The 26,009-nt window shown below is 43.3% G+C and overlaps 1 protein-coding gene across 4 annotated transcripts in view; it reads left to right on the top strand.

Moving 5' to 3' along the window:
* The first annotated feature begins 15,622 nt into the window (after positions 1-15,622).
* Positions 15,623-26,009, top strand: part of ptch1 (patched 1) — a 45,837-nt gene continuing 35,450 nt past the window's right edge. For 3 of the 4 annotated variants that reach the window (XM_029509777.1, XM_029509780.1, XM_029509779.1), the window contains exons 1-2: positions 15,623-16,145; positions 17,540-17,732. In XM_029509777.1, the coding sequence (XP_029365637.1) occupies positions 15,975-16,145; positions 17,540-17,732 (364 nt within the window). In that variant the 5' untranslated portion in view covers positions 15,623-15,974. The remainder of the gene's footprint in view (positions 16,146-17,539; positions 17,733-26,009) is intronic. The other variant, XM_029509778.1, reaches the window with a different exon arrangement.

Raw genomic sequence — 26,009 nt, 5'->3', positions numbered from 1 at the left:
TTTGTCCCTCCATGGGGAGATTACTGTGTTATTTGCAAATATATCAACTAGTCTGCCCAACAACAGGCTAGCACTTTTTACCAGGCCATCACCAGGGAGAGGGGAAAAAACTCCTTTTCTCTCTGATGAATGGTGCCGTTAGACAATGTACGGTCTATATATGAAATTCTCTCTGTACATTAATGTTGCATTGTTGTAGTGAACTAAACTTATGGCACAATGCCTGCTCTTAATTTATCACCAACCAATGTAACCTGAAGTCATTTAAATAAGAATATCAAATATTAATGAAAAACCTCATTGTTTTGACAGCATGAAGAACACAGACCTTTAACTGCCAGTCAGGCTAGTGGGAGGCAGCCTACATACTCTAAACTGTCACATGCTGAATCTGATGATTTGCCAGGACATTTGTAGATGTGTACACACATGCATCAATGTATTACGTACAATCCCAAACAGAGCACACATAATTGTGCTCAATTAAAATCAACGCTCAGTGAGGCCTCAAATCTTGAAACGGTTTCCAGAGAGAGGTTGTGCCACTCAAGTAAAATATGGGTAGCGTGTCAGCCTCAGGGACTGCAGAGACAGGGAACGAGGAGCTCTGGTGCTGTGCAGGCAGGGTTATATGTCAGTTCAGCCCTCTGTGCCGATTCTGATTGGATTCCATCTGTCACGCAGATGTATGCATGATACACAACGCACACACACGCACACTCTAACGCAGAAAACTACTTCAAATTATCGAAAATATATCAATCTCCAAAAACAAGTGACTGCTACCTAAGTAGGGTCAACTTTTTGGCATAATGTGTCGCCAATTGTTTCAAGCAAGACAGCAAATAAAAGAGAAAATGGGCATTTATGCCTGCTCCCCTAAGTTCTGCGTGTCATAATCACTTTAATGACTGTATCCTTAAACAATAAAGAAATACACTCCAAATGCTTCGTAGAATTCAGCTTAGAAAACCAACTATATTAAATACAGTGATGAGATCATTAGTAATGTCACTAATTCAAAAGCTTTTAAACTTTATCCGAAAATGTATTGTTTACTGCCCTGCGATCTGGCCCCAGATAAGCGGATGAGGATGAATGGATGGATGGATGTATTGTTTACCGGGGTTTAGCTGAACTGACGATTAATGGTTAAACAACTAATGGTTGTCTGGTGTTGAAATGAAGTGGAAACGCTGCATGACAAAGCAGTTTGTAGGATGTAGGATGGGAAGCATCAGGTCTGGGTGATTTGTTACTTGGCAACAAACATTAATGAATGCTTTGGTTGTTTATCGAGTCCGAATTTTTTTCTCTGAGTCATAGCATGTGTTGAGGTCATCAGCCGCAGTCCCTCATGGCCCTCAATACAAGCAGGATGTCCTGTCTGACAACAAGAAATAATCAGGGTCATTAGTCACTTGGAGCTGGAAAGACACAGGATAGCACACACTCACGACAGACAAAGACACCAGACCAACGCATGGTTGCACACACAGTCAAAAGTTTGGACACATTCTTTTGACTGGTACTGTACATGGGTGTCCTTAACGTCTTTCACACACACTGGTGTGTAACACAGTTACAGTCATACACACAAAGACACATGCATTCATCCTTCAGGGCCTCATCTTGACTACCGTAACCGATGGTGACGGCTCAGTGACTTCTCTGCAAGAGCGTTATTCACTCCACGAGGTCCTACACTTGAGCGACAGTAGCTGGCACAGTAGCTGGCAGCTCAGCAGCAGTTACCAGCGTATTATGTACACCTGTGGCTACAAAGGAAATAAAACCAAATCCAAAAACCAGAAAAAATGTGATTTTGGCTGATAATGATTGATCAACTCCGACTTGGTCGGTTGTTGTTTCACACAAGGCGAAGACTTTTTACTGTAAACTGCCGACCACTAAGCTATTCTAGGATATCATGGGCTAAAAATGGTAAAATGGCTTCTGCAACCACATTTTTGACACGATAGGGAATTGTGCATTAATGTGCCATTTTTTTGAAAACTGAATGGTTTTAAGAATAATTGAACTGCAAATTTTCACGTCTGTATTCATCCATTCATTCATTATCTTCTACAGCTTATCAATTTCCGGGTCATGGGTGAAGCTGGAGCCAATCTGAGCTCACATAGGGCGAGGACAGTGTACACCCTGGACAGGTCCAACATATTGGGGCATAGAGAGACAAACAACCATTCACAGGCCTATGGCTGATTTATTATAGTTGCCCATTAACTCAGACTTGCATGTCTTTGAACTGTCGGAGGAAACCAAAGATCCCGTGGAGGAAATCCGCACAAACATGGGGAGAATATGCAAACTCCACACAGGACCCCAGGCTCGGGAACCGAACCCGTGACTTTCTTGTAGTGTGGGCAACAGCGCAAAACCACAATGCCGCCGTTCTGCCCACACTTAATTAAAGACTGCATGTTTCATTGATCCTGCACCTAAAATATAACGTGCTATTGTCTTGACTGATTCTTTCAGTTAACCATAACTTTAACGTTAAAATGTTAAAGGGGTGTTGATTAAATCCTTCGCTCCTTTTATAACCAATTTGTTTTTTCAAATTACTCAGGACACTATGGTGTGAACAAAGCATCATAACACGGAGAAAGAGAGAGTAATGTTTTATGAGGCTTTTATGAGCCTCCCACCTCTGCTTATATGCTTCATACAGGTGTGCCTCCATGGGAGATCTATCTAACTGTGCATGAGTGTGTGTGCGTGTGTGTTGCAAGGTCACATCCCAGTGTTTACCCACTCATCCATCTAACCAGCCACATTTACCATTCACGTCCAGCATGCAGGAATGTTTATGATACTCTGTTAAATATAATGATGGCTCAGTTTGTCTCCATGAATTAAGGCCTTTCCTATAAACAGAAGAAAAGCAGCGTTCCCCTGGGGGCATGTTAGGGGCTCTCCCCTCGCAGCACAATGATTTTTATACACAGTTCTGGAGAGCTGGAACTGTGCTCTGTGTATATGCTGCAACTTCACGCTGTCTGCTATATATAAGCCAGAAAGCCTATTTGCTGGCTTTTTTATGGTGAGACGTTTAAATTGAAGTTGTGTTCTGTTTCATTTCTCTTAAAAGATCCTTCCAGTGAGCTTTTCTGGAATAATGCCTCTGAAAATAACAGAAGGCCCTAATGCCTCAAAAGTTACTACTGTGTTAGTTGTGACTAATGGTACAAATATGTAAAGACGGAGTAATGCACTTTCCTTAAGAGATGCATGGAACTCAATGGGAATCCACAAATTATGTCGGCATCTCTGCAAATATTATATATAACAGCACATTTTTAGTGGCATTAATATATGATATTTTATATATTGTATGGACAATTGAAAATCACATATTTTTTTCTGAGGACCAGGTCAGTGTTAAGCTGTGTATCTGTGTCGATCCAGTTATTTTAGAAATGATGTGGCAGTCACTTGAAATCGATGAAGAAATTTCATATAGTTGAAATAAAATCAAAACTTTTAATTGGATGTCAAACGGAAACATAGAATGTCTGCTAGGTTAAACCACAGAGACATAAACTGGACACAAATGAGACTGAGACTGCAGATGAATGAGTCCACAGCTCCCCTTTTATCAGTACTCAAAGTATTCAGGCATTTGTTCCAGAGACAGGTAGTGTTATACACTCCATACATTTTTGTTTTTCTCCAGTGACATGCTACAAAACAACTCTGAGGAAACATTGTAGCCTGCCAGGCAACTCAATCAGAGCCCAAGCTCAGCTCGACTAGAGCCAGATGTTGCTTTGGAGATACTGATTATGTTTGTCTTGTTTACACATGCAGCTCAGAGCAGATTCCCCAATTTCTGGGCTTTTTTTTTGCCTCTCTCCTCGGATCTATATACACAGTCTTTCATTCTGACATTAACCACAAACAAAGAGAATTTCGGTCCTGTCATATAAAAGGCTCTTGTTTGTTAGAAAATGTCGCTCAGGGCCACGGTTTATGGCATCAGTGCAGCAGTTGCGATGCTTGTGTGAGTCCGTTCATATCGCTTGTTTACTCAAGACAGAAAGTTCAGCGGAAATCTCTGAGTGAAACTGCTTTATCTAATTGGTGACAAAATCAAGTTGAACCTTCTGAGACATCATACTGTTGTCTGAAACCACCGGAAAAATATCAGCTAGTACTAATATCTTGACCTAGTATCCAGCTTTTGACCCCGCGTGCTGTTTTTGATATGAAATAGATTGATACCCTGAAGTTTTCAGGAGTCAGTTCTCAGCATGAGGCTTAAGTGAAAGAAAGAAATAAAATATATATTACAAACATTTCTCAGTAAATATTGAGTTGTCCTGCTGGGGTACACCCCACATGATCAGGCCTCCTGCTGTGCCACTCCTCGGGGTCAGCCAGTATAGCCCACCCTTGTGACCCTAGCAGTGACTCCAGCAGGAAATGGCCTCACGCACAGAGAATGAACCCACACCACTAGACAACAACCCCCTTCACCTAAGGTCAAAGGTTGTTTGAGTCATGGGGGAGTTTGAATGTGTGTATTGCAAATGTGTATGAGGGCAGTCTCTGATCAATTGTCAGCGGTGGACAGTTTGAGTGAATCATGTGTGTGTGTGAGTGATTTTATGGTATGTCAGGCATGTGTGACTGTCCATGTGTGCAATTGTGTTTTCTTTTTTTTTTTTTTTTAAGTGTGTGTTTATGCGTGCACCTATGCATGTGCGTCTATGGGCAGGTGGAAACATGAGCAGGCCTTTGATCACTGGCCTATGTTGTGTGTGTCAGAGGGGCAACAAAAACAACATGGGTGTGTATATATACTGAGTGTGTGATGGGCCCCTTCAGATTTATTTAAATAACACATGATCTTTTTTGACTGCAATGACTGTGTGAAGCCTTTTGCTTCATTCAAATTCAAATGTTTAAAGACTTGTCTGTTCACAGTTGTGTAACTTTGTGCCAGCTCTGGTCCTGGAGGGTCACTGTCCTGCATGTTTTAGAGGGTTCCTGCTCCAACACGCCTGATTCAGATGATGATGATGACGAGCTGATCATTTCAATCAGGTGTGTTGGAGCAGGACCGGAGTTGGAGACTTCTGGGCTAGTTGGTGCTAGGTAGTACTTGAAAAGGATTTACTAGCTTAATGCATAAACAGGTCATATAATACTCACCTCCATTGAAAAACTTCATATTTAAGGCCTAAGGGGTGTTAGCAATTACTGAAGACCCCACCTGAATCATTAAATCCTGACGGTCATTTGAAACTAAAGTGAAGTATTTTTGCAGGGGGCTTACTTGCTCACCTTCCACCAACTGTGCATTGCATTCAAGTATGAAGTCATTTCAAATGACATAAATCACGTATTAACAAATAAATTTTTTCATTATGAGGTTTCTTCTGGTTAAAGTGTAGTCCGGAAATCTGACATTATAATAATGTGACTGAATACTCCAGAACGACTACTGAATGGATTATGTGCCGAGATTTTTTCCATAACTGCAGTTTCCGAGGTCAAGGATGAACATTGAACCTCAGCTTTTATCCAACACGGACGACAACAAGTCTTTAAAGAGAGCAGAAACACATTGAAAATTTGAACATCAATCATGAAAAACTTTTGGGTTCTCGTGAGGACCTTGTAATGTGATTGAAAGCTCCAGAAATATCCCCCCCTGCGGTGAGGTTGTTTTCTCAGCATCATTCCTGCTCGGTTTATGACACATGTGCTTCTCTTTAGACTCACATCCTTCAACTAATCCCACACTATTTTATATTTTACATGTATTCGGCTAAGATGGTGATACCTATAGCCTCAGTGCCACTAAAAAGCTTTACAGACATGTTCTGTCCACTCACATACTCATGTTTTTTAACAGCTCAGCCCACACCCTGCATACAGTCACGCTACATCCTCATCTTTTTCTCGTTTTGTGAGGTTCGAGCCATTCTTTAGAAGTGTATTTTACTGTATGTCTCGGTGCCAAAGGGAAATCATTCATCTTGGTTGGATTTGACCAAATATCTTAGAAAATATTTTTGTGTTTTTCTGTCTTTCAAGTGTGTTTACTCAGCCAGCTTTGCAACAGAGTTTGGCAAGATCAGGGCGGATCCAAAATGTCCAAAGCTTTCCATTAAAATGTTATGAGGACAGCGATAAATGATACAAGATTGGTAATTTGGGTGAAGTTTGAAACGCTCTTAAACTTAATTTCAGAAACGTCTCTGTCATCCCTTGTCCTCTGTCCCTCGCTGCACTACAGAACTTACGATTCCCCCCAAAGCTAAGGTCAGTTGACCGAAAAGGGTTTATGAGTATAAAAGCACATGTTAACTTTGTTTCAAACTGTTTGACATTTGCATTCTGTACAGCAGCGAGAGATGGTGAGAGGACAGACGAATGTGTGTTTATTGTATCCCATGCCTGCAAACTAATGTGCTAACCATTCCTCCCTCAACTCACGTTCTGTCTCCTTCTGTTATTTTTCCTGCACATCAGGAGACAGACAAGCACGGCGCACCAATTACATCACAATTGACTTCACCACGAAACTCCAAAACAATGCTCCTTTTTCACTGAGCTTTTGGACATCTCTCGCCACTGCCAAGACTTCTGAGCTCGCACCTTCTCCACGAAACCCAAAGTTGGATTCAGATAAGCTGTCAACGGCACATTCTGTGTATACACAACAGTCCTTGGCAGGCCATGGAAAGTCAAAGCAATAATTAAAATGCAGCCAATACATGCTCTTCCATTACATCCAGCTGTGTTTACATTCAACCCTTCCATTTGGAAATGTCAAGTCAGTCTCTCTCTTTCTCCATATATTGACTTTCTGCTGCCACCGCTTCTATCCTGCTGCCTCAATCTCATTTTATCGTTATCACCTGTTTACACGTTGATGCTCACGGGCCTTGAAAACATTGCACCTCATTCCACCGTTTCACACGTAACTGTGTCAGTTTTTCAGGAGAAATTCTGCTTTTATATTGACCACAAACTATTTTGGCTCTAATGTGAGACACTTAGAGAAGAGTGTCTACATCTTGACCAATGTACATAAATTAGGCAGGAGGATTGTTCGCAGGCTATAATTAGGAAACTAAAGGGATTTTCGCTAAAAGATACAGGCGTGGGCAATTATGACAGTTATTTTCCCCTGCTCAAGTCAGACCTCACAGTAAGCCCACCAGACGTTTAATCAAATTAGCCGACCACAGACGTGAATCATAAAGCTCAGTCACACACACACAAAAAAAAAAGCAGGTGTGATAGGAAGATGACAATAGGCAGGTTTCACAATCCTCCCATCACAGATGTCCTGCAATGAAAGCAGAAATTCCCTCACTCGTTCTGCTCTTAATATCTCAAGAGATGCCACAGAATGAACTGTGTTTGGGCTAATTGGCCACTTACGCTATGATCTCATGGTATTGTGGGAAAAACAAGCAGATGAGGACTGTGAGGGCGCATTGATGAGCCAGAGGGGAGTTGAAGCAGACGCTGTGGTTTGGCTGCAGGTGTTCTGAGCACAGACTCCGCAGGTCTGCACCACATCTCCAGCAGTCATTGTGAAATGAATAAAACCTCTGTTAATTCCCATCTCTTCATCCGTCACCTGCCCAACCCCCATTTTTTTCCTTCACTGCGTCATACACACAAACAGGGAATTATGAATATGTACACCACTTGTGAAAATGAGGCTGAAACACGCCTGGAAGAAGAGCTTTGACAGTGACCATCATCACTCGCCTGTCTTATTTACGCATTTCAACGAGGGAGAGACAATTTATTTATAAAACTCATCCAAGCTCCAACTTTTTGATGTGTTAAAGCAGCTCTGATTACTGAATCCACTGTGACTGCACATGAGCACATGTTTCCAGCATAAATGTATTTCTGTCAGAAAGCACAAATGACATAAAAATGAACAGCCTCAAATGTACATCATACATAAACACAAACACACTGATTTATTCCAGTGTGTATTCCTGTTCTCTGAAAGAGAAACTAAGCTTTCTATTTTCCTCTCCTTCCTCTGCCTTTATGCATAATTAGTAGTTTTTTGTCGGCCTTAAGCTATAAGCTTTTTACAAGTCTGATTGTGCAGTATTTTTGTGGTAAATATATTTTCAAGTCGAATTTCATGACAACAACACTGATAATAACAGAAAGATGCTTTCCACAACAGAATTTCAAGTGGTGGATTTCATATTTCCAAGTGCACCTCATGTTCTGTAGGAAAACCATTAAACTGACACTAAATCCAGTAATTATAGGCTTATTATGTTATTAGGTACACTTCAGAATAGCTCTGGTATTCCAAACACTGCTTAAGACCATTTAATCCTCAGTAATACATCATTTCTCTTTTCTACTTCAAAACTGTAAGTAACTAAGCATGCAAAACAAGCCAATGACCCACTAAGAAAGTTTTAATGACTGGTACATTGGAACATTAGAGGAGACATGTTTTAGATTTGTTAAAGGCGAACATTAGTCTTACCTAGTTTTATGTTTTTAACATAAAATCACAATGCAATTGGAGACAATGCACGGAAAGGCAGTTAAACGTTTACATCAGCATTTCTAATTCCAAATGGTTGAATAATAATAATCCTGATGTGACACTTTCAATAATTTGTCTTAAATAAATGGACTGCTTTTTTTAAGAACAATGTTGTTCTTATTTTAGACCTTAAGAACAAAATTTGAATTGTTAGACAAGAGAAGTGGATAGGTTTCTGTCCATGCTTATTTGTCGAATAGACACACAATATTGAATGTAGTATCCCACAAGGGGGCACTCTTTGTCTGATTTTGTTTCCATTTTGAAACAACTATTACCAGGTTGACTGCTTTTATATGCTGATGATATCCAACTGTAGATTTGTTTCCTCCAATGCCCCAAGAGCGCTGCCATCTTTCACTCCCTTTCTCACGGACATTAATACGTGACAGAAAGCAGAAAAAGAAATCTAAACTGCAAATCCAAACAAATCAAAACTCCAACTGAAAATTTTGCCAGGCATTTTTAGAATCAAATCTTAATTTTACCTTGATTTTAACAAGGTTATAGAAACATCATTTTTAATTTTTTTAATAGTGGTGTTTAAATGTTGATCTGTGATACAGATTGAGCAACATGTTTGCTAGAAGGTTGCTATATAAATAAGGCTGAATAGGGTCTGAGTTGAGAGGCACAAAGGTATGCATCCTGGAATAATTTCTCTAAATGAAGGTTGATGATGCTTGTTTATGAGGTTGAATTCCATTGAAGAAAGTAACAGTTCCCGCTGCTGTTAAAACTCAACTGAACAGGAGGTCTGGGTGAGTAAACAGAGGTCTGGGCAGCTTATGTGATATTCAACTCAAAACGTGTCACTTTTTCCAGTGGACTCACCACAGAGACCCCACTGAGGTCAGGAGTAAGCAAGCCCTCTCCTGAGTTTAAGGTGCACACTCAAAATGTGACTGCAGATGTTCATCAAATATTTGTTTGTGACAGTATATCTGCGATTCAACATTTCCTGTCTTTATTCACACGCTGTAGAAAACACATTTGTTGAGAAGCCAGCTCCATCTGTTTGACTTCTCGATGCCTATTCTGGGTAGTCCCATTTTCCTTCTTTCTGCACAGGCACAGAATTGACATTGTATTATACTGCTTATTTGTTGAGGCCACGTGTATACATTCAGAACAGCACACGTTTCCTGTTAACATTGAAGGCTGAACTCACTTCCAAAAATTACAGCTTCTCAGCCAGTTCTGCAGACCAGACCACTGCCTTGTCTAAATATCAGCTAAATCCAACAATGTCTATTCCAGATCTCAAAGAAAGTACAAAATATTACAGTATAGGATGAAACACAGACCATCAGCTCACAACCATTAACTCTTTCATTTCAGGCCAATCCTAATTTCTTTGCCATGTAAGTACATTCAAGCGAGCAATGTTCGCTAATTCAAGATCCGCAAGAAACAAAGAATCATGGAAGACGTGTTTTATTTTAAATTCTCAAATAGGGTTAGCGGGTTTGAATTTTAAGTGTACGATGTTGTTGATGTTGCTGTTTTGACCTCTTCTGATTCCGTCTGTCAAACATGAGCATTTTCCCTGTTCCCTGTTGATATATGGAATGATGGGACGGCCCTCTTGGATCCTCTCTGTGTTGCTCTGATTGTACATACAAAGCCAGTCGGAAATTGGGAGCAGTAAACAGAGGCCAGGCGGTGCTGCAAGCTGTCAAACAGCTCTATGTATGATTGAAGACAACTTTGAGCTGGAACATAAACATCCCATCAGGCTCTGCCCCGTGCATTCAGCCCCTACAGCTACAGAGGCATCCATGATGGATCGACAGGGGGTGGGTGGGTGGGAGTGCTTGATCAACATGGAACAAGAGGGAAGAGTTATACGACTTGGCACAGATATTGGAACTGGTACCTGCATGAGGCCTCCAAAGGGAGGATATAGTGATGTTGCACTGACAATGGCATTTTCTAGTGAAGTAAATGTACTTCCCGACAGAAAGAAATACACGCCTTAAAGGATAATAACACAAGTGCGGCTTTGGCCTTATTTCTTTTTCTTATAGTAACACTGTGCTCATTAGAAGACGTGTTGACAACATGGTGAAACTGCTACAACACAATCTATCGAGACAAAAATCCAGAGCAAAGTGGTGAACAAGCCAAGAGCTTTATTATGTCCTGTGAGCGATTCCAAAAAACGAACCAGAAATGTTGGCAATAACAACAGAACACAACCACATTTTAATCAGGGGAGACTGATTGAGAGACGGAGTAAAGGCTAGTAAAAGAGAAATCAAACGTATGCATGGAGGGTTAGCATGTTAGCAGTCACTTTACAGATGTAGTTACAACCAGCGCGGGACCATTCTTACAATGGCGTCTAGACACCAGTAGTGGTGAAGGAGCGAAGCTGGAGGTCTGGAAGGACGTAATTGGAAGGGGGATCTCTGATTAGCTCACCGATTGTGATGAGAGCTGGAGGTGAATGAAGCGGAATTGGACAGATCTGGCACTGCAGTGACAGTTTGGCAGCAACAGTTTCACCACTACTCTTCTCACAGAGATCGTAAAGGGTGAAAGTTCTCCATTAGCTGACTGTGTTGGGCTGAAATAAATAAAGTGCGCATAAACACAGTCCAAATTGCACTTTTGTAGGCTTCATTGGATGTAACATTTCAGAGTTGAACCAGACTGCTGTTACTTAAAAAGGGGGAGTGCAAACGGAAAATGATTTTACTTCTGCCTTTGTTTTCCGCTCTCGATATGCTGGCTAACCTGCAGTTCTGGATGAGACCTCAAAAAACTTTTGCCCTATGGGACTTCACAACATTGCCATGTTTTCAGATGTAACTTCACAACTAGGTCAAGGCAACAATTTAGCCATCAATACAAATTCTGGACAAAAAAGATAAAATAAGTTATGATGCTTTTTAACCACTTTTACTTGGGAAAACTATGTTATCCAAAAAATATTTATCACAGCAGAGTGTTTTTGTATTGTTAAAGACAAGCTGAGGGAGGAAATTTAAGTACAGCACTCACTGAAGTGGTTGCACTCTGCATCCTTCTAGGTCTGCATATTCTAGATGCATTTTTTTTCCTTCATAGAAGAGGTGAGGTTCGTTTGCATTCTCTCACTCACTTACACCTTCTGTTGCATTTTCTTTGTCTTTTTTTCATTGAGAATAGCACCACTCTTCCCCTTCTGGGGTAAACACAACTGCCCCATCATTTCATCCGACATAACGACTCAGCTAAGAATCTTGTTGATTTTGGAAAACGGTGCGACATATCCAACAGTGGTGTTTTGGATTCTATTGCTGTTCACTGTGGCCACAAAAACAAGAATTTCACTCAAAATATAGTGGTTGGGATATGCTATAAAAATACAGTGGGCGTTTTTTTTTGCAGAAAAATTCATGTAAAATTAGTCCGAAGTCTCAACGGAGCCCCACATCAAGCACGACAGTGAACCTCGCTGAAAGGAGACTCTGCTGTTCACCTAAGGATATAAATGCATCGGCACACTTCTGCTTTGAACTGTAATACACCTCCAAATCAGAAATAAGTGCATTCACTTAACAAGGTTTTCCCGCTTTTTCTCATGGCTGTTCGCCAGCTACCAGCTTTGAGGGGTGTGGTGGGCCCTGCCAGGGGTCAAAGAAAGCGATTGGCTGATGAAATCATTCCGGGATCGATGCCCAATTCCTGCAAATCCTAAACGAATACTTTGTCTCCTTTCACCTTTGAAGAATCCAATCGGATCTGGAAGAGAGTTTGATAAAATATAACAATTCAGTGAATGGCAAATGCTGATAACCAGGACAAACCTCTGCATGTGCTGCTGAAAACACAACAGATGTACATGCAGCTGAAGGAGACTAAACCCTGAAAGTGTAGCTGTGGGTCTGTCATGGAGGATCTGTCACACAGTGTGCCAGTGCAATAGGGCCTCAAGGATTGGTCTTCCAGTGATTCATTTAATATGATTAAATATTATGCATGATTGTTTAAAACTAGCCCTTTCTGCTCTTCAGTGTACTACGGCATGAAAATGAGGATTTAAGAGTATGGCATAGCTAATGAAAATAATGGGTCAGTAAAATCACTGTCAGTTTCTCTCTAACAATAAATCTTGATTATGTCAGGACTGGGGGGGGGCAGAACGCGGTGAGCGTGTTGCGGGTAGGACCCAGATGCAGGAGCCGGAAACCCAGGTAGGTGGAAAAAAGGACTTTACTCTAGAACGGACAGGGCAAAAAATCTACAGGGCATGGGCAAGACAACTAGGCAGGGCATGGACAAGGCAACAACACGGTGACCCGACAATGACAACGACACAGCGAAAACGACAGCGACAATGATCCAACAAGGACAAGACTGAAAACAGGACTTAAATACACAGTGGTAAACAAGACACAGGTGATCCACATCAGGGGAGGGAAGACAATCAACATGGGACACAACCAGGAAGTAACATAACCGGGAACACGAAGGGACCAGGACTACAAAATAAAACAGAAAGTGAGATGGACAGAACACTAACCCCAGCTTTAACCCAAAACCTGACAGATTACTTTTTATTTTATTTTATTATTGTGTGTATCGTGTAATTCCAACACAAAATTCTACATCAGTTACAAAGGACATGCACAGGCACCATATTTACATCTTGGAGGTTTTATTCAAAGAACAATAATTAAGAAATCTGAAGAAACTCATTTCCCCTTTTGTTAAAAAAAAAACAACAACAACAACAACAACAAAACAACTACTGCCTGCGACTTTAAAATTAAAAGAGGCTGATTTGGAATACAGTTCTCCTTGCTCGGTATAATTCCTTAAGTGAATAGTTAGTCCATCTGATCCATATTAGCACATGATGGTGAATGGAAAAAAAAAGGAAATATGCTCATGTTTGGTCAGGGTTGTTTTGGCATCTTATGTGCATATGTATTTCATTAGTTCACACAGATGCTTGCAATATAATCTCCCAGAGCATTTTACTGGCATATCTCTCCAGCCTTTAACACTACAGTATTTGAAGGGGAGAATCATTTCCCACAAAGAATTTTTGGCACTGTTTTGGAGGACTACAGCGGTACCATCGTGGCAACAGCCTGAATGTGTGTAGCACAGATATGCTGCAGCGGTGATGACTCCTGTTTGCTTTAAGGTCATATTGAACCGAGACGGGCCTGGTTCTGTTCGGGGGCATTAGGGGGCATTGCAGCCTAACTTTGTTGCCCTTAGATGCAGTTTTGCCCTCCAATAAGACACAAAATTGGTTATCTGATGCAGGTGAAACTATTGTGTTGTTGCAGGTGATGTGATGAACTCCCCCCCCCCAAAAAAAAAAAAACAAAAAACTAAACAAAACTAACAACATGTATCAATACAACAGATTAAACTAAAACGCGATTTTACCAGATGATACAGGTTTTTAGGGAGAATAAGAAATAAACAGATTTGCTCTGAAGGAATAGCACTGATCTTGATTAGATCACAACTCTAACTTTGTTTCCATGGCAACAGGAGTGATCCAGTCTGACTGTAACCTGTGACCTGAGGAGGTCAGAGCTTAGAAATGCTTAGACAACATGTTTGCACGAGTGCTTGTTTCTATTTGTCGAAAAAAAAAAAGCTTATGATAATAATAATTATTATACGTTTACCTGTGTGCTGGGCTTTTGTTGCGCAGCCTGTGGCTCCTGTTTATAGTTTGGAGCGTGACAGTCAATAAATAAATAAATAAGGGCTCCTGCGGACGGAGACCGGGACCGGGACCGGACCGGACCACCCACGTGGTCTGAAACTACTCCACAATTGTGAGTTTTATGTTTTCCGACTCAGAGCGATTGCGATGGGAGATCTGTGTTGTCCTCACAAAACTGAAGCATTATTGTCATCATGTTTTTTTTAATCTTCTTCATAACTGACGACTTTCCAAACCGGATTGGGGGGTCAGGGTGTTGGTGGGGGGGATCAGTCCGGATCAGTCCGGACAAGCTGAAGATGGTGAGTGAACGCCTCTCAGGTGTTCCGTCGCGCTGTCACACTGTACCGGCTATTTAAAAGGCTCTTCGCTGCTTTAAGAGGTGGCTGAAATACTTATTTCCTCCCACATTTATTGTTTCGAACAGACGAATAAGATGGGACTGCTTGTTAAGATTTCAATCCTTGGCTGTAGACGGGTCAGCTTCACTTTAAAAAAAGAAAAACAATAAAATGGTAAAAAAAAAAAAAAAAAAATCTGTAGAAATAGCACAGATTGAAGAACAGACCAAATATCCAGCAATAAGCTGCAGGTTCCAGAGGACACCGTCGGAGACTTGTTGACATATTGTGTACATTTGTCTTTGCAACAGCTCCGTGTGAAATGTTACCGAAGCTCCATACACTGGGCACTGAAAACCTTCCGCTGTGTCCGTATAAATAAACTGCATTGATTAAATTAGTTAGGAGGATGAATAAAGCCTTTCACTGCTTTACTTAAATGTCTTTATGATGACAAAGAGGTTATCCACGTGTTTTATTTCTAGTTCATCTTTGGCTTTTATCGTTTTTTTTAAAGGTTGGTAAGACATGCTACCTGCCTTTTAACTAATGTAATCTGCTAAAAAAATAAAGGTAAAACTCAAAATTAGAAATTTGACACCCCCCCCCCCCCCCCTCCATGCTCCATGCTCCATGCTCCATGCACCATGCACCATGCACCATGCATATACCTCCTGTCCAGAATCTCCTTCCCTCATGGGGCAGGACACCCTGTGAACCCCCCCCCCCCCTTCTGAAGCTGGAGATGCACACATGAGGTCTCCCGGCCTGGGTGGTCTCTCTACTTTAGTGAGCTGTTGCTAAGCAGCTAATAATAGTCGTGTTTGCTGAGTAATTTTTGCCCTTCTGGAACCAATCAGATGCAAGAAAGTCCTGCGATCTGACAGCCCCAGAGGCGGGATCCGTTGTGTCCCCCCCTCCTCCTGCTCTCTCTCTCTCTCTCTCTCTCTCTCTCTCTCTCCACCCCTCCTCCTTCACTGCCTCCAAATGCAGAGAGCTCTTTTCTCCTCTTCTATTGAATCTCAGAGTCGGCCGTGACGCGCGGCCCAGGGGAAGACCACATCGATCCCAGCGAGAATGCCACGACCATCGAGCTTTCTGAGCCGAAGACTGGTGTATGGGAATCGGTCTGCGAGCCTCGCCTTCTGAGGGAGAGAGACCTCCTTTATTCCTCCGAGGAGCGGCGGAGACCCTCCGGATCACGAAATGTTGGGATGGAAGGCGCAGACTTTGACTCGCCGCCTCCGACCGGAGTATGAAGTCCTGCTGCTTCGCGGGTGTGAGATCTCCGACAGTGAAGCTCTGCCGCCTCGGGATATCGCCGCACGCTTTCGGGGGAATACTCTAAAGTGGGAAACGCCGTCCCCGCAACATGGCCTCGGCTGCTAGTGCGCCCTCCGAGCAGGAAAACAGAGACCCCGATCGGCCGAGAGTGACGCGGAGGAACAGGGGGAACTTTGCCCGCAGCACGCCGCTGGATTTGGAGTATTTGCAGCGGCCGAGCTACTGCGATGCGGGCTTCGCTTTGGAGCAAATATCCGAGGTGCTTATCTCTCATCTTAGCAGGGGGGGTGGTTGGGGGTTTGGTGGTGGGGGGCCAACTGTGTGCGCCCGATTTCATTGTATTCAGCCGAGAAAATTGTCCAAACGGTGCCCATGTCGCTGCTAGGTAACGGGACGGGCTGGGGGGGGGGGGCACAAGGTTATAGTATCCGAAAGTAGCTGGTTTTTGTTTATCTGCACCCCTTTATCGTTTCGACCGGCTTCTGTTTGTAGGATGCTAGACATAAGTTGTCTGTGCACCCCCCCCCATACACACACACACGCACTCACACACACACACACTCACCGGCCAGAAACACGCAGCCCCCCCCCCCACCGCAGTCAACACGACCACCGACTGTTTCATAACATCCAACCTGACGTCTGTGTGCACATGAGCCGAGTCCAAACTCAGTCTGTGTGCCAGACAGAGAGGAGAAAGACAAGAAATCCATGTGGCCACCCTCATTCGTTCACAAATTCTGTGAGACCCCCCCACCACACACACACACACACACACACACACACATCCATGTGATGGCTCCTCCACTGAGTGGAGCTGTGTGTTGGTGGTGTTTGTGAGTTTTATCATTTCAGGGTGTTTCATGTTCCAGTCTGCTGTGCTGATGCTGACTTAGTCTTCATCAGTGACACTGACTCCTTAAGCCGTCAATACTGCACCTGAAGGTGTTCTTCAGCCCATCCAGGGACTATGGGTGTCATTTTAAAGGGATGATCTGCGTCCAAAGCAGGATCGGCCGTTGTGTGTGTGTGAGATAGAGACACAGGGGAGGCGTATTATCAGAAGGCCACCTACTGTATAATTGTTCCTTGACGGCTATCTTCTGTTATTTCCCTCCAGTGGCACAGAACAACACAAACCTGCACTGTTTATTTTATTTTTTAGATCAGCATCTTCACAAGTCATCACTGTAGCAGTGAAATGACACAAATAGACGAGGCTGTGTATGGGTGACCTGCTGGGGATGAAGATATCCTTCCCTTTTAAGATGTCTCCTCACACTCTGGGGACTCTCTGGTGGTTTTTCTGGCCAATCAGTCACTAAAAGTGCCACAGTGATGTGTATTTCATTATTTTGATCAGGCCTCCTATTTACATTTAAACCTAAATCACAGAAACGTTTGCAGTCTCACGGTGAATCATAACAAGGCTCCTCAGATGAGGTTCCTTGGTCCACACTGGGGCTCGTGGATTAAATGCATTGAGGCTCTTGGACGTAAACACACTGGGGACCACCTGCACTGGTTCTTTCTTTGCCTGTACGACCGTAAACCTTTTCCCTCACACCCTGCCGTTTCACCCATCCAGGTAAGAAGTTCATTGTTTTTGCGGCGTAAATTGACAGTAACATCCCAACTCTTGTCTTCTTGTAGGGGAAGGCGACTGGGAGGAAAGCCCCTCTATGGCTGAGAGCGAAATTCCAGAGACTTTTATTTAGGCTGGGCTGTTACATACAAAAGAACTGCGGAAAGTTTTTGGTTGTGGGCCTCATGATTTTTGGAGCTTTCGCTGTGGGCTTACGGGCAGCTAATTTGGAGACGGATGTGGAGAAACTCTGGGTTGAAGGTAAGATGCTGATTGGTTGTAGACTGTGTTTAATCCAATTTATCTGTTTCTCATTGAACTGTGTTTGAAGTGGAAGATGCCAACATTATTCTTTATTTCAATGCTTTGGAGGTGTACAGTTTGATGATTGCACACTTTGAAGGGCATCAGTGGGTTTACATTAGAAGATGGCATTTGTGGGTGCTACTGGACAAGCCAGGGGGATTGTTTATTGTTTAGGCCCTGGCAAGTGACCAAGTCAAACATGCAAATCATTTTATTTATCACACACTTGAACACACTGGGAGCTTTTCCAAACCACGTTAGACGCATTCTCAAGATGTGCAAGGAGTCACTGTAATTCAGCTCAGAAGCAAAGTTGTAATTAAGTTCATAAGCAGCTTTTGGGGTAGAGGAAATTTTTGTCAAAGCCGCCATTTTGTGAGAGTGTGTGAGTGTGTGCGAGTGTGTGTCTGCCTGCCCCCAGCAGTTGAATGCTCAGAGACTGTGTGTGGTCCCGTTTTGGACAGCTCTCAACTTTCCAAAAAGATTTGTCTCTCCGGCTGCAGGGAAAAAGCGGAGCGCGGACAGGAATTTGTGTTTGTGGAGTGGATTGGGCCACTCACTTGTTGTTCTGACTGTTTCCTTGAATAAACAACTTACGAAGAAGATTTTTTTTTTTTTTTTTTTTTTTGAGCAAAGGAGAACTGTGCTTATGGGTGGTGCTTGAGGGGGTAAGGGGAAGGGGCTGTGCTTTTTTCCTTTCCTTTGATCCACATTCCTGCACTTAGTGCTAGAGTGTGTTGTGGGAGTCATGAATGGAGGAGCAGATTTGCTGCTGAGAAACTGAATAACTTTTTTTTTTTTTTTTTTTTTTTGGGCAGAGGGGGGGTCTAGAAAAAGAAAAAAAAGTGCTTTTGCAGTGTTGTTGTTTGTGGGGTTGCCGTTTGTGTTCTCTCCCCCCTCTTAAGTACCCTCCCTCAAATAATATGATTTGAGATCAAGCACATTAAAGCAGGTTGATTCGTGCGCGGATCAAACACCCCACCTCTTCCTCGGGTTGGCTCGTCCCTTGCGTGCTGCTGCAGCGAACTGACAGACAGCATGTTCTCCTAATGTTGTGGTGCAGGCGCAGTTGGCAGCAGTTTGTGTGTGTGTGTGTGGGGGGGGGGGTCTTTGGGTACAGGACTCCTGACTGAACACACTGTTTTCACACATCAGGCTGTGACCATGTGTATGACAGACAGTGACGGGGGGGACCGTGTGGACGCTGTATGACAGTAAAGGCATTACCGATAACTGCCGACACTTATGCTTGACCTTGGTTGATCAAAAAACCAGCCAGCAGAAAGTTGATTAATTTCACATTTCATAGTTATTTGTAAAAGGGGAATAATTGAACATTTGCCTGGAACTGCTCTTAGTGGTACCACCATTTCCTTTTCATGTCGTTAGGAATTGAATTTCTTTCTGTTTTTAGACAACAAAACGAAATGGGAAATGTGTGAGTACCATTTCGCTGTATTTCCCCTTGCATTTGGAAGGGGTTCTGGATGTGGTGTAGTTAGCTATAATTTGCCAAACCTATTATTTGGAGCTGCGCTTTCAGAGAGAAAGCAGAAAGACACATTACACTGCAGCAGTTGTTTGTGTCTCTATAGATGTATAGATGCATTTTGTAATTTCAGTACAGCAGAACCAAAAAAAAAAAAGCTCTAGCATTCCTTCTTTTTAAAGTAATTTTAATTAAGTATGTGAAACTAAAAGCTCCCACCCACTTGTCACTATTGTACATTTTGTGTTTTTGCAGATTATACAGAAACTAATCAATCATTTGTGGACATTACATCGGATGTAACGTGTTAATAGTAGCAACTCGCTGATGTCTTCTATAGAATTTCCACCATTAATCGACAGAAGCAGTTGGCTCTAATGCTGAATCTGACAGTCTTGTGAACATCTCCAGCGTGGACTCACTGTGACTTCTACTGACACACAGACACTGACAAAGAGGTCGGGCTGCAGTGGTTTCCTCGGTCCCGCTACGTGAGGGGTTCCAGATGTTGGTAGGGAGAGACGTGTTTGTTTAGATTAGACTGCACAGCTGAGGGATAGATTAGTTCTGCCTGGACCGTGGAACGCTGTGCTGGGCCGTGCTGGGGGACTGGCCCATCGTCCGAGAGGAAAAAGAGGAGAGAGGAGGAGAGGACAGAGTGGCTGTTTATGTTTCATTTGGAACTGCCCTACGCAGACGACCCATGGACGACCCCGCCTGGAAGCTGTGTGGCCCGTGGACACACACGCACGAACACACACACGCATAGAATACACTCATCCCATATGAGATCTCTCAATTCCTTCGCCATTGAGTGGAGCTTTTTGTGCGTTTGAGATCTCATTTCTTGTCCGTCGTCACCTGTTGGTTGGCTGTGCTGAGGAGGCTGAGGTCTCCAGCAGACCACCATTAACAGCCAACCAGAGTCAGCCGACGTGTTTATCCTACACTCCATCACGTGCTGTAGCTTTTGGAGGGATTGTCTCTTCTCACACGGTGCTCACTCAGCACTGTTTATAAACACTCAGACACAGGAAGTTCTGTTTATGAGACAAAGCGACAGAGACTAATTGAGGGTGAGCTACACAGGAGCCAAAATGGGCGAATGTGTCCATCCTCTGAGCGCATATCAGGAGGTTTTGTGCATTTTTAAACCTTTTTTTTCCCTACCGACGCCACGTGATAATGAATTGGCTTGCATTGGAGGCAGATTACATCCACACTTGGGATAAATACCGTGTGATGCTCACGGGAAGTCATTAGCCGAAACAGGAAGTTGTAGTATTGTGGCCTACTATCTTGCTCTCTCTACTCTCAAATGTGGCTAGCTGCCCTCTTGGTGCTTTGCTTCGTATCGGAGCACATGCTTATTGGCCTGTGTTCGACGTCAGGCCCGTCTTTGGTTTCAAATCGCAGATGGTTCTCGATGATGTTGTGATGATTAACTATAAGCCACATTCGGGGGAGCAGAGATGTAGCGGAGAGGAATAAGTCCCTTTTAAAGCTCCTCCTGGCCACAAATGGAAAATGGAGCCATCCCTTGGCATTCTGGGTTAAGACAAACACAGGCAAAATTGTAAAGAAAATAGCAGCATCGGCTGCCTCTAATTAAAACAGTATCAAGTAAACATCGGCCTTCCTGTAGGACCAACCCACACTCTTCTGCTCTGTCTCTGTGCTGGGCGTGGGGCTTCGGATGTTGCTGAATCGTTATAAGGTGACGATGGTGGAAGAGGGTACTGGTTGGAAGAAGATTTGGAAATTAGGCTTTTGAAGCTTACAGCTTTGGCCAAGGGGTTGGAGTTGAAACTCGGGGTAAAGCAGACGAGCCTGAGCGGCGCTCTAATCTGGGCTGAGTTGTGGTTTGCCAGTAGCTTTAGTGTCGCCTGAAGAGAGGATGGGGGCCTGCAGCATTCAGAAGATGTCTTTTGTTTTCATTGTACGTGGTCTTGAGCTGAGCCACACAGAGATATGTGTGAGCAATTCAAGTTGAAATGAGTTTAAGGTCCCCAGATTTACGGCCCGGACCGGGACACAGGGCTATGGATTGTAGTCTCAAGTCTACAGACTGTGGGGAGGCCCCCGCTCCTGGAGAGCTTTCTTGGGGGGCATAAGTGTAAAGGCCAGGGGCCATGAGGGTAGACCCCTGAGACCCTGAGGTCATCTTGTAGAGGCCCCGCTATTTAAAACCTCACCTGATACTCACCCTGTGGCCTGGGTGCAGAGTGAAGACTCACAGCAGAGGGAGGGATTGGGGGGGGGGGGGGGGGGGGGGGGGGTCGGAAGAAATGCAGCAGAAGTCGCAGCTGTCACCAGGCCTTGTTTGCATATTGTATATGTTCATGCGTGCATGTGTTGGCATTCGTGTATGTCTATATGAATTAATCTCATGGAGCCCATGTAAAAAAAAAAAAAAAAAAAAAATTTGAATCAGTATTTCATTTCTAAGATTTGAATTTAATCTCTGATGTCTGTCCTCCAGCAGAGGGCAGTCAATCTGATATAAGTTTCTGCATCAATCTCTGATTTTTATTTATTTATTTTTTTTCTGTAAAGGCTCCATCAGTGCTCTCTTAATGACTGAATATATGTTGAGGAATGACACAAAAAAGACAGAAAAACTTGTCATCCCTAAATGTTGAGGATATATTGTCATTCTGACTGAAAAGCTATTTCTTCCTGTTATCATTGAGCTTTCAAAATCCTTTCTAACCCAGTCCCTGCCCTGCAAGTCTGTTTTGGATCTAGTGTGATCAAGACAGAGTTGGTGGTTGTTTTGTTGTTTTGCTGGTAATGGCAGTGGAGAAGGGAGCAGCGTAATGTTGAGTGCATGCGAAAGAACTTTTGACATCCTTTCTCATCTCTGAATGTGGTGTCTCCACTCGAGGGATTGTGGTTTGCATGATTTAATTATCCGGCTTTTGATGGAGCATCGATAAATGCATTGGTGCACGCTCACACATTCGCATATGCGAGTTTTGGTTCTTTGACGGAGGAGGTGGTTGACCAGGGCTGGCATGGCATTTAGATGAACCTCTCCTTGCTGGTTTCTGCTTTGTATTCATTTGTTTTCTTCTCTTCTTTCATCCTTCCCTACCTCCAACGGCTTTCATTCAGCAGCCGCAAAAAGATGGAAAACACAAAATGTGCCCACAACCAGTATTTTTGCCCGGAATGGAGAGCAGGGCCTTAAAGTGGGCCTTAAAACAAGTGTCACAGACTGATGAAATTAAGCCACTAGACAGTCAGTCAATGTTGAAATTTTATGATTGGTCAATGCTCTTTTAAAACGATTCAGGCGCGAACAAGCAGTGTAAAAATCTCAGTAGCTTTTTTTTGACAGATTTGGACTCTTTTTTTTTTTCTTTTTTTTTTTTTTTCTTTCTCTGAACATTTTCTTTGACTGATCATTTAAAAAGTATTTGACAGGCACAGCCATTGACTTAAAATATGTTGCTGATGCTGTCAAATGATATTATTGCACAATAAGATATTATCAGTGCAGGGCAGTATCATGGACCTAGATTGGAAGTGAGTTAATATGTATGGGCTACATTTCAGTCACTATTTTATACAAAAAAAAACAAAAACTTGGAATCTCTCCGTATGTATTTCACTGTCTTTTTTGCAGTCAATCTTTTACATAAGTGAGTTTGCATATTGTGCGCTTTTTTTTTTTTTACATTTTGCTAAACTGGACTCAATTACATTTGCGTTTATCAGCTCCCTCTAAACAGGATTAAACCTCCATAGAAGGAATAACATTCCAGTGTGTTGTGTTAAACTTTATGAGCTGATGAAAAGTGCAGGCTAGCTGATGAGGGATTTAGAGAAGGGAAACATTGCGCCTCTGGTACTGTACACAGACTTACAGTGTTGTTTTCTCAAGCTCTGCGCCCCCTCGTTTGAAAGCACTTTTGTGTGTATCAGCCCTACCTGGTGAGAGTAAATGTGAAATAACTTTTATGAATTTGCTTCTTGGCCACGCTGTGTGTGCGTATGCAGGCTCTCGGGGGCAAACGCACTCCCATTCACAAACGACATCCTGAGATGCCTCCAAGCTCTCTGTTTACATTTTGCATTCTTTCAGGCGCTCTTATTCAAAAACCAGAGCCCTGCGAATGACCAACCACAGGAGACTGCGGAGAGAATTACCTCCCTTTCTCTCCCCCTCCTATTCCTCTCTTTTCCTTTCTGCCGGAGAGGTCTCTCTCTTTACCCGAGCCTCCTCCTACCTCCCCTCCACCACCACTCCCCCGTTCCTGGCTGGAGAGAGTGGCCTCAGAATGCCAGATGTATTACAGAGTGAGCCACGGCAATGTAAACACTCAGCCCTGCCATGAGAGCAGGGTGGTCTGGCCTCCCTCCTTCCCTCCCCTCCTAACCCTCCCTCCCTCTTCCCCTTTCCTCTCTTCCCTCAGTCAGAGTGCTGACTGCCAGAGGGGTGGAGAAAGTACAAAACAGCAGAGGGAGATTGTGTGTGCGTGTGTGTGTGTGTGTGTATCTGTTGGGGGAAGACGGAGTGAGGGAAGAAGCAGGAGTATAGTAGCGGTAGTGTGTTTGTGTTTTGGCTGCAGTGCCTACCGTGCTCCAGGAGAGAGATTGGGGTGTGGATTGATGCTTCTCAGGCTGCAGCACAGATCATTTTTCTTGCAAACATACTATAAACATCTCCGAGCTGTATATGTGTGTGTCATTTGGAATTTTTCTAGCCCCTCTGGCACACATGGGTTACGTACTTAGCTGTATAGTTCATTGCAATTCCTACAGAGGAACGTCATAGAATCTGGCAGTAGCAGTAATTACACTCGTACCACAGACACGGCATGAAGATACAGCGATATAAAATGTTTCCTCTCTCAGACAATTGAGAGGTTTGGCGCTCCTGATTGAGTCAGTATGCATCAGTGTCCCGTTCTGAGACTGTCCTAGAAGCCAAGTTGAAGCATTCAGGACTAGAAAAATACTTCTGACCTGACGTGACAGGCTGTTGTTACGAAGCACAAGAAGACTTCATATGTGTAATTTTTCTCTTTCATTGTCTTACTGATTCTTGGATTTTCACATCCAACATTTATGGCCAGGATTAAAAAAAAAACAAAAAACAAGGCAATGTGCCTCAAAAGTCAAATAAAGTTCTTAAAGCTTTCAACAAGTGTGCTGATCCATTTCAGTTCCTCTGGAAAGTACAGAATGTTGTGTGACGAGCCACGAGACAAGCTTTGATCCCGGTGACCAACTGTTCACTTTCCTCGAACTTTTAGGAACTTTTTTGCATATTTTAACGCAATGTGCAGCCTTTCTCTTACTGATTGAGCCGTTTTTACAGTCAGAATAAAATTCCTTGTCTTGGGATTGGCCATTTTTAATACATTTTTTTTAAACAATGAATACTAAATGTCGAAAACCAGAGCAGACAGACAAAGTAGGTGAATAGCTTCTTGATCATCATCAGTTGTGGCCTCCTCAGTAGTTGCAGGGCAAAAAGTTTTAAACTGAGTACTGCACTTAGGCCAGTCTGAAGATGCAGCAGGGTGGTCTTGGGGCCTGGTGAATTCCAACTACAAGTGCAGAACCATTTAAATTGTGTGCATGATTTTAAAAATAATTATCTTCATTTTCTCCTTCCATTCACACTCCCTGTTTCTGTGTGTTCTATTCTACACTTCATAACTGTGCTTTTGCTGTACCTTAAATCAGGGGCCATCTTTACAGGAAATGACAGAGATGGCTGGTGGAGATTGGCTGCTCGGGCTCATGTTATGGCTGGGCTGTGGGCCAATCAGCAATCAGGGGACAGTCGATGCAGCGGGAGGGTGGAGGGTGGAGGGTGGGGGCTCACCCTGTTTGAATTCGACAGGTACTGGCAGGAGATACAGGATGAGATTCTTTTACTTCCCCGACATAACTGGAGTCCATGAAAGAGATGCCATGAGATTAAATTTATTTCAAAATAAATATTTTGTAACACTTTCATTGACAGCAGCATCACTCCCTGTATGTTCTGTCAGCCATCTATAACAGTTAATACATCACTTGCTTCACACCATTGGTTTTATCCATGCATACACATGCTAAAAACACGGACTTTCTGTCAGCGTTTTCTTCTCCTACTACTCTTTCCAATGCTCTCTGAATCCGTTGGCATTAAATAGGATTTTTTTTGAGGGGGTGGTTGGTGGGAGGGTAAAGTGGGACCTGAATGAAGGCAGCAACGTGGAAGAATCTGCCCATTGAGGAGTGTGTGAATGTACACCTCGGGCCCAGGGGAAGCTGCATTGGGAGCCAGCCGACTGCTAAATACACCCATTTTAGGGACTGCAGGGGCCGGACAGGTGATTAGCATAATCAGAGGCGAGGGAAGCCATACATATGGTAATGCTGGAGCTGGGGGGTGAGGGTTGGTGGTATGGGTGTGAGGTTCGGAGAGGAAGGTGGTGGTGGTGGTGGGGGTGCTTGGAGGGGGTGGCAGCTGGGATGTCACATTTGTGTCAGGGGTCGGGGGTCCTTGGTGGGGGTGTGTGGCCTCACGAGGAGACGATCAGCTACAGCTGCACGTCCTGTCTGTGCTTCTTGTCATTTTTCTTGTGCTCTCTTTCATCTTCTCACTTTTTTTCTTCTTCAGTTGTCACCTTGCTATTTACCTTGCGTTTTTTTTTGTTTTTTTTTAAACCTTCCTCTGTGTGGCAGCCCCCGCCTCTTTGAAAGCTGAAAGGAGCGAGGGAAAAATGGAATGAGGGGGA

The sequence above is a fragment of the Echeneis naucrates genome, chromosome 9 (genome assembly GCF_900963305.1).
Source record: "Echeneis naucrates chromosome 9, fEcheNa1.1, whole genome shotgun sequence".
NCBI classification, from domain to species: Eukaryota; Metazoa; Chordata; class Actinopteri; order Carangiformes; family Echeneidae; genus Echeneis; species Echeneis naucrates.
Note: the sequence above shows the minus strand (reverse complement) of the source record. Positions and strands in the feature narration are given on the sequence as shown.